Source organism: Symsagittifera roscoffensis, chromosome 1, assembly GCF_963678635.1.
Source record: "Symsagittifera roscoffensis chromosome 1, txSymRosc1.1, whole genome shotgun sequence".
Taxonomy (NCBI): domain Eukaryota; kingdom Metazoa; phylum Xenacoelomorpha; order Acoela; family Convolutidae; genus Symsagittifera; species Symsagittifera roscoffensis.
Window position 1 is genome coordinate 82,711,985 of NC_087062.1, and position 9,542 is coordinate 82,721,526.

Genomic DNA, 9,542 nt, shown 5'->3' on the forward strand with positions numbered 1-9,542 from the left:
CATCAAAGCAGTTGAAAAAATACTTGTTTTCCTCAATATTGATGACAAAAAACTGAGCAAAATCCAGCGCATAGGCAGAAATGAACCAGACCGGACAACCCATCGCACGCTTATTGTAAACATGGAAAACATGCTCAGCAAAGAACTCGTGATGAAAGCTGCCTTCCGGCTGAAAGATTATGACCACGCTGTGTTCACTAGTCGAGAAAAGTCAACATCAGACACCAAATTTGAAAACGATTGCCTACGCAAAAGGCGATTCTTAATCGAAGATAAACAGATAGACCGAGAAAATATCAGAATCCGTAACTTGAAACTGGAAACCAAATACGATGATAAATGGGTCGAGTATAGTGAAAACAAGGACACAGCTACAGAAAGCGAGTCCGAATGACTACGTCAAATCAATCTTCTATCCTTCAATGTGAGAAGCATTCTGAGTCTCCAAAGACGAATGGTCTTCTCTAACTCTATATCTAAAACCAACTATGACTTAATTTGTCTATCAGAAACATGGCTCACCTCCGAAATTCCTAACAGCGCTCTCTTTCTTCCGGCCTACACAATATACCGGAAAGATCGTGTATGTGAAAACTTCCGATCAAAACACGGAGGAGTCCTCATAGCGATAAAAAATCAAATCCCTCATGAAGAAGTAGTTCTTCACAACTGTAAAAATGATTTAATGGTATTAAGACTTTGTACAACCCCGAAGCCCACACTAGTGTGTGCAATATACAACCCACCGACAAATAGCCCTTACCAATGGTCTTTCCAAGACTTTGTGCAGTTTTTTAATAGCCTCGAAAGTCATACCAGTGAAATAAGTTACGATCAAATCATCATAGCTGGGGATATCAACTTTTCGAAAACAAATTGGAGCGACATGAGCTCAAATGACGAATACGAAAACGGTATATTAGAAATTCTTATTGAACATAATTTTTCCAATATATCAGAATCTCAGTTAGATGTCATCCTGACGAACAACCCCGACCCAATTACAGACAGCAAAAAGGACCTAGACGTCCTAAGCAATTTTAGTATCAATAACAAACCTTGCTCGGACCACAAGCCAATAAACACAAGCTTTATTGCTTGGAAAAATTCTATCGTAATTCCATCCATAACAAAATATGCTTTTAAGAAAGCAAATTGGATGAAATTAACAATGTTATCCTTACTTTTCCTTTTGACCCCTACTGTTATAGCAATGTCGACTTTCTAGTCAAACAATAGTATAACTGGATAGAAGACATAATAAACAACAACATACCCAAAGTCACGAATCATCGATCGTCACTTCCACCCTGGATCTCAAAACAATCTTCTTTTCTAATAAAGAAAATAGCAACGAAAAAGCGTCAATGGCCAAACCCAAACATACAAAGATCTATAAAAATCAAACGATTGGAAAAACAGTTAAGCTCCTTAATCGATTCTGATCTATGTTGTTTTGAAGCTGATATATTCCAAACACGACGTTTTAGCAGCATACAGAAATATCTGTCGTCAATAAGAAAAAATCCATCAATAACCCCAATAATAAAGCTCAACGAAACGATTGCGGAGTCAAGCGAAGACAGAGCAAATCTTTTTAACTCATTTTTTGAATGTGTTTTACAAAAAAAAACAATCAATAACGCCAGATCATACCAAAAGAGAAGTTAACGATATACAAATTACGGAAAAGAAAATCGAAACCGTGCTTGAAAGTTTACAGCTGAACAAGTCAACAGGACCCGATAATATTGGTAATATCGTCCTCAAAAATTGTTATAAATCCCTGCCGAAATCACTCCTTCTGCTTTATAAAACAGTAATGAATAAAAGTGTGTATCCGAGTTACTGGAAGATAAGCCAGGTGTCGCCTGTATTCAAGGAAGGAAACAAAGCAGATGTTAGCTGTTATCGTCCGATAAGCCTATTGTGTTGTATTTCAAAAGTGTTCGAAAAAATTCTTTTTGATCAATTGTATGAGCATAGTTGCCACAAACTGCATGAAAACCAATTTGGTTTTCGCAGACAAAGGTCAGCTGTAGTCCAACTATTGCTCTTTTTAGACTCTGTATACAAAAAGTTCGACGACAAAAACATAAAAGAATGGGCAGTCATTTATCTAGACTTTGCAAAAGCATTTGACAAAGTTGCGCATCATTTGCTTATCGATAAACTTAAAATATTTGGAGTGGGCGGAAAACTACTTAATATCATAATTTCATATCTCGATAAACGCAAACAATTCGTTAAAATTGAAAACGCCTCGTCTAATCTAATACAAGTCAGCAGTGGAGTACCCCAAGGCTCTATCCTAGGTCCGTTACTCTTCTTAATATTCATCAATGATCTACCCAACGCAAGCCCTCACCTTGAAAGTTATGGTTTTGCCGATGATTTTAAACTAATTGCTCTGAATGAAATCGACCTAAGGAATGGCGCTCGGGGACTTGATAACTGGTGTTATGAAAACTTAATGACGACAAATACGAGTAAATGTAAATTACTAAATTTAAGAGGAAATCTATCCACCAAACTGAACGACACCGAACTTCATCCCACGAATGTTCAAAAGGATTTGGGCCTCTTAATAACCCCAAATCTTACATGGAACGAAAACTGTAAAATGCGTGCCCAAAAGGCAACAAGGGCCTTTTTCCAATTAAAACGAAACATATCCGCTACGTGCTCATAGGTTAACAAACTCCACTCGTATACTGGCTACATCGTCCCGATTATAACTTACTGTTCACAAGCTTGGTCACCAAGTAGAGCCAACTTAGTAAGCTTCGAACGAGTACAAGTAATGGCCACAAAGTGGATTCTTAATTGCAATCTTGACTACAAAGGAAGACTAGTCAAACTTAAACTACTGCCATTATGCCTCTACGTTGAAATGCCTCTACATCTTCTCATGTATTTATCCTTAGTAAATTCCAAATATGACATATCAATTGCTGTTGAATCTTCTAAGGAAGAAAAAACTCGCCAACACAGCAGAGGAGAACATGCAGTCAACAAAAACAGACTGAACAAATCAGACGAAAACTTTTTTCACAGAACGAAACTCTTACACAACATCTTCATCAAACACTACGAAGAATATGGGAACCAACTTGACAAAAAATCAATAAGCAAACTTTATTGGGATTACTTTGTCAGAAAATTCAATTATCTAAACAGATGCACTTGGAGAATTATCTGCAAATGCATTCACTGTAACAACTGGAAAAAACTCAAACTTAACTTGATGAAAACATGTAAATGACGGGACTCATAAACCTTGGGAAGCGTGACTTCCCAGAAGCCTCAACTACTACTACTACTACTACTACTACTACTACTACTACAATAGACTTCCAATAAATTTTGCTGAAACATTAATTTAAAAAAGTTTCGACATACAATTTTTGGTAATTTAAAATCTTTTTCTTCTTTATCCCCTGATTTCTAAAAGCATGGTGTGGTACATTGTCTCAAGTTTTTAGAAATTATGATATTAATCTGATGAAAATTTAAATTATCCAATTTCTTTTTTTTTGAATTTGATCCCTTCACCTGTTTCGAGTTTGTGAATCCGGGAATGGCACGCTCGTGTCTACTATTGGATTATTTTGAAAATTAGTAAAATGTCGCAGCTTCTGAATTTCAATGAAATTTAACGCGATAAATATTTTCCGAAGGTGGGAAGTTGAAAATAACTCAAAAACAGTGCATAACTTTTTAATTACTGGATCTATTTGATTTCATTGACATTTTCCAGCTGTCTGTTGAATCTAATTTTACAGTTGTTATTCTCTCCTAACACAAACAAATCATACGCTCAGCTTTGTAACGGAATGATTTTTTTTTTGGTTTTTGAAGATATCAAGTCCTGATTTGAAGATTGCTCCAAATATTTGCTTGCGTTCGGGTCCTGTGTGAAAGGTTCGCGTTTGTTGATATTTGTGTAGTCCAAAAGCTAAAGGTATCATTTTTACACTCGATTTTTTGGGCCAAAGTTTTCAAGTAATGCATTTCGCCTTAAGGTATTTTTGTTGCCGAGTTAATTTACAAAGTTAGTGAGTTTTTCTTGCGCTTTTTATGTTGAAAAAGATAAAAATAGGAGAGATAGGATAGGCATTTTTTAAATAGAAAACGAAGCAATTTTTTCATTCGGTTCATTTTTATTGCGTATTCAGCTTATTTTAACGAGCAACCTCGAGTTTTTTAACGTCATTGATTTGGCCCGAAAAATGATGATCTCGCAAAGTTTACGTTAGATTTGCCTGAGTTTTTTTTTCATTTTGATTTGCTTTCGAAGCTTGGAAAAAGACAAAATTTGAAGTTCAATCTCTTCGGTTCCCTGGGAGAGATCCCATTTTTTCCAGGGCAGAAGCGGCAAATTACAGGGATGACGATGTATTTTTAATTACTTTTTGGACAGATTTTACAGCCAAACGTATATTTTTGTCCAGCACGACGGCTAACCAGGTTTAAATCCTGATCGGAGACAAAAATTTTCCTTGGTTTTTTTTCTTCAAATTGCGTATGAAGTGAATTTAATCAGTTTTTTCTTTTTCACCAAATCACAGCTCTGGTCTAATGTATCTGTCGCGCGCTTACATGCTAAGCGGGCAGTTTATAACCTCATTGTAAGAGAAAACATTTTGAGTGACTTCATATCAATACATTAATTTCCTTTTGATTACCATCAACTATACAAACAACTGTACACGCATACAAGGCTGTTTTGCGTCCCCACAGGAACTTGAGCGGAGCAGAGCAGCTGTTAAGACGGTGTTCCACTTATTCTATGGTCAATCGTTTATATCCCCTAGATTTTTAGTTTTTGCTTTAATCACTTTGAGCGTGTTTGGCTTAGACGGTAACACGATTGACTGTTGAGCAGGAGTTAACGCTTCTAATCGAGGGAAGAATCGTGTGGAATGGAATGGCATTACAGAGATGTAAATTTGAGGCAAAAGTTAGGTACAAATAGAAAAAAAAACCTAGAACCCTGATTAGTTTATGATCCTTGAATGGTTAAAGATCTTTGATCCTTCCCTAGCCTCTGTTCATTGAAAACATTCCTTTCAAAATTTTTAAAGGATCTTTTTTCTTCCAATCAGAGCGACAATGTTTGATGTCAAGTTTCCATATTTGCGTAAAGTCCAAATGAAAAGTCCATTGTATATTCTGCTTTGTCAGCTTTATTAGAGTACATTCATTGCAATCTGGCAATTAATTGTCAAGTTAAATTTATTTCATAAATAAGGACATTGTTTCTCATGCGTGCAAAGTGCATCGTCATCGCATTGTAAAAACTTTCATGCTCATTTTTTGCCCACTGTATACCCTTGCGATAGCAGTTTGAGTTTTGAAGCTCGCATATGAATTTCGCCAGTGCGACAGTTCGTAACAAGCGACCATTCGTAACAGGCGACAATTCGTAACAAGCGACAATTCTTAATAGGCGACAATTCGAAACAAGGCATTGGCTAGTAGATTATGCTTGCTCCGCTGCGCTTACATACAACACGAGAGGACTACTTCGCGTGAATCAGTGTTCCTCGCTCAATCTACTGTTACGAATTGTTGCTTGTTACGAATTGTCGCCTGTTACGAATTGTCGCCTCACGGTGAATTTCGTTTCCTGCGTGGATCTGAAGTTACGCTTCCGATAACTAAAATAGAAATGACGAACAAAATTTGTGGCCTTATCGCGTTTATTTTCCTGTTCAGTAAGTGTACTTGCAGGTATTATTGGTTCATTCATATAATTTGCAAATATATTAGCCCTGACTTAATTTGTTGATTTTTTGCCTTACAGCTTTCTTCGGCCTAAATACTTTTGTTTTGGCTCATGATTTATCGAATTAGTCAAAAATTTTTGTGTCGTTAGAAGGGAAAAAGTTCATTACTTGCAATTAATTTAAATTGGTTGTGATGTAGAATTTCAAAGTTTTAGTACTTACTCGATCAAATTGTATGACATCTTCAAGTTTTGTCAACTTATTAGCCGCTCGGTAGATACTAAAAGCAAATTCAATGCTGATGGTTGTTTTTCTCGGCTGTTTTTTGTGATATTGAATTTTCGTTTTTTTTTTTCAAAAAAAATTACATTTAAAGAGATTTCTGTCGCATCTTTTGTTCGCTAGCTTGCAATGCTACATACTTGCGTCGCATCGAAGAGAATTTTCGCTTCGTCTCTGTCATAAAAACATAAAATTTTTCTGATTTCTGTTAGGCCCACGACCTCTTCGCACAGCTTCAAAATAATTATGGGAGACGAAGTACATCAAGAGCCTTTCCCAAGTGCATTTAAACCCAAAGTTTCTATCGAATCCAAAGTTGCTCAGCAACTGAGAACGGTTGCAGCAGACGACGAGGAAGTTGAAGAAGAGGAGGAAGAGGCCGATGATGATGATTCCTATCGAAAAGCGATAGCTTCAACTGTTTTCAAATCCAAAGATGGAGCAATGTTGAAGCGTAAAGATCATAACGTCGGTCTGCCCCCGCTATTTGACGAAGATGTGCATGACGTCACCATTTCGAGACAACTGAGGCAGTTCGTCGATGCCACTGAGTGTGTGAAGGGGGGTAGGGGTTGGTGGAAGCACGAATTCTGCTATCAACAACATATCTATCATTTGCATTATGAGACAAACCCTCAAACTAAACAATCTTATGTGCAAAAACGAATTGTCCTTGGGATGTGGAGCAAAGATGAACATATCAAATGGACGAAAGGGCAGCCGAAAGAAGCATATCGCAATCTTGACGCGAAAAAATCAACAGTTACTCTATATTACGGACAAGGCGATATATGCCACGAAAACAATGATTATAGACATACGTTGGTAAAATTGAGATGTTCGCCTAGTACCAAAAGCACAGCTAGTATTTCAGTATCATTGACTGAACCAAAACTATGCAGTTATATTATGACAGTCGATTCAGGTATGTTTTGTGATCTTTTGAAACATGTAGATGAATATGGAATTCCAATTAGAGGCCAGTAAGTCGACCATTTTTGCTGTTTAATGCTTGTAATTTCAAATCAGTTTGCACGGGTAAAACAAATTAAGTCGGAAAACAGAAACAGATTAAGATTATTATGTGCACTTACAGTTATACTGTTTTATAAGATGAATCGATGCTTTTCAATACAAAAACTGCCAAATTCAGGCACCTCTTAATGTTTGGCATTGTTTAAAGAAGAGCTAATACATCTCACCAATTCAGAAATCAGCAAAAGTTTTGGTAAATATAAGTAACAGTAGTTATAAGTAAGTAAAAACAAATTCCTGGGTAGGAATTATTTCGAAATTTATAGCCGGTTATCGATTCAGAAACATCTTAATATGAATTTCGATATTTTTCCCACCTTTAAACCTGTGGAGCCTCCCATTTCAGTACTATTCTAGGACATCTAATTTTTACTCACAGACTCTTAAATTGTTGTAAAGGCGCTAGTAGTATTGTTATTTCACACGAGGATGGGGGGAGCGGGTGATCACCCGTAGGGGTCATTGGAATCACTAATGAGCCCATGTATAAAATTTTTTGGCAATAATCTCTACTCTATGTACTTCTAAGGATCTCAACTATAAGTTTTTGTGGGAATGACCCTTAGTTTTTTGCTATATAGTTTGCAAATAAGTGCCATTTAGCTGTTAACTATTTAGAGCAAAGAGTGACTCAAAAAAGTGCCATATCTCCTAATCCCGTAATAGTATTTAGGGGTAGCAAAAGGTGCCACTAACATCAAACTTAGTGTTTTGTTGGGAAAGGTACCACACAGTAACAAATTTGGGGTAAGACTAAAAACCTAATTATTATAAATTTGGGTGTAAAGAACAAAAATTGGGCTATCCTACCTGTGTACCCTATGTTTAACTTTAGTACCCTATCCAAGTCGTTTTCTGAATAGGCTCATTTTCAAAAAAACGACGCGGAATTTTATATAATCAGAAAACGGTCGCAGAAAGCGACTTGGGTCTGAGTGTAATTAGAAACCGATCCAAAAAACAACTTTTGGTCGATACCTGTGTTGGACTTGGAAAATGGCAGAGTTTTTCCAACAAACGACTTAGGGCTAAAATAACACGTGAATTGGTCAAAAAATCATACGAAAACCGCTAAAAGCTATGAAAACTGGTCAGAAACCTCATAAGTTACCAAAACTCTCTGGGAAACCACCAAAATTTCACAAAAAAAACACTACAAATATGAAAAACAAGTAGCGTGATAGAAAATTGGTGGGAAACACCAAAAAAATGGCCCAAAAATTCAGAAGCAAAAAAAAAACCGCTAAACTATAAAAATTGGTCCAAAACCCTAAAAGATGCCAGAAAATCTATGGAAACTACCAAAAACACCGAAATAAACGGTCGGAAAAAAAAACAGAAAATTAGTCAAAGAATCGTAGAAAAATCGATAAAAGCTATGAAAATTTGTCTGACACCACACCCAAAATGATGCCGAAAAACTCAGGGATTACCCAAAACTCGAAAATTGTCAAAACCAACGTGAAGTGGTCAGAAAAATTTGAGAAAGGAAAGTTATCATTAACAGTTCTAATTACCAAATGTTGTAAAAAAAACTCGTGAAATATAGAAGAAACATCTTAAATCATATATAAACTGCTGAAAGCTGTAAAAAAGGGCCTGACACCAAGAAATTGCCAAAAGTCTGGAAACTACTAAAAACCAAAAGTAATCAAACTAAAAAAAAATAGGTAAACTGAATAGGTCTGTAAAATAGGTAGCCGATTACTGTGCAAGTGGCACAATGCTCCGACCATAGACTAAAAAAATACAACAAAGTTATTTCAAATTTTTGTCGTTTTCTATTTCGGCGTGGTGTGATCAAAAGAGCTAAACAAAAAACTTGAGATTAAGTGTATTCGACAGTCATACTAAAATAAGCAAATTAAAAAAGTTTTTTCAAAAAAGTTACTTGAAAGATGAAAAAAAATCAAATTGTCTGGAATTAAAGGCCAGTAATGACACTGTACTACCTCTTTAAGAGCTTATATAACCATAACATTCCAGATTTTTTCTCTGGAAATCTTGTGTTGTTTTTTACATAATTCAGTCTAGCAAAAAATATATAACTTGTCAAATTTGATTATTATTTGTTGGAATGACGTGAAATTGCTTGATAGTGATCTCAGAGGGTCGATAATGACTAATATATCCTCTATAGGAGCTAAAATAAACACGAATCGTATCCACGAAACAATTTATTCTACGACGCAACTATTCAATTTAGAATTTTTGTTTTAAAAAATCGAATGTGCAATTGAATATTGTCGGGTCGGTGTTTGAGTTGTTCTGAATTACAAATACGATGTTTTTAGACCTAATGCTTTTCTTTTTTAGTTAAATTAATATTATATTTACTGTTTTATCATAAGGTTTGTGGGGGCAAAAATCAATTTGCGAACTGATTTGGATTGCAATAGTTTCATTGTTTTCTCAGTGTAGAATAAAATGTCTGGGATCTATGAAGTATTATATATTCTGTAAATTTATTTTGGTTTTCAATAGAGTTTTAGT

The 9,542-nt window shown here is 35.7% G+C and overlaps 1 protein-coding gene across 1 annotated transcript; it reads left to right on the forward strand.

The window, feature by feature from the left end:
* Positions 1–1,822: 1,822 nt before the first annotated feature.
* LOC134840255 (endoplasmic reticulum lectin 1-like) lies at positions 1,823–9,530 on the forward strand. The gene is given in 4 exon segments (XM_063856005.1): positions 1,823–1,900; positions 2,770–2,834; positions 2,836–2,913; positions 6,227–9,530. Coding segments are annotated over 4 exon segments (996 nt in total). The 3' UTR covers positions 7,002–9,530.
* The last annotated feature ends 12 nt before the right edge of the window (positions 9,531–9,542 follow it).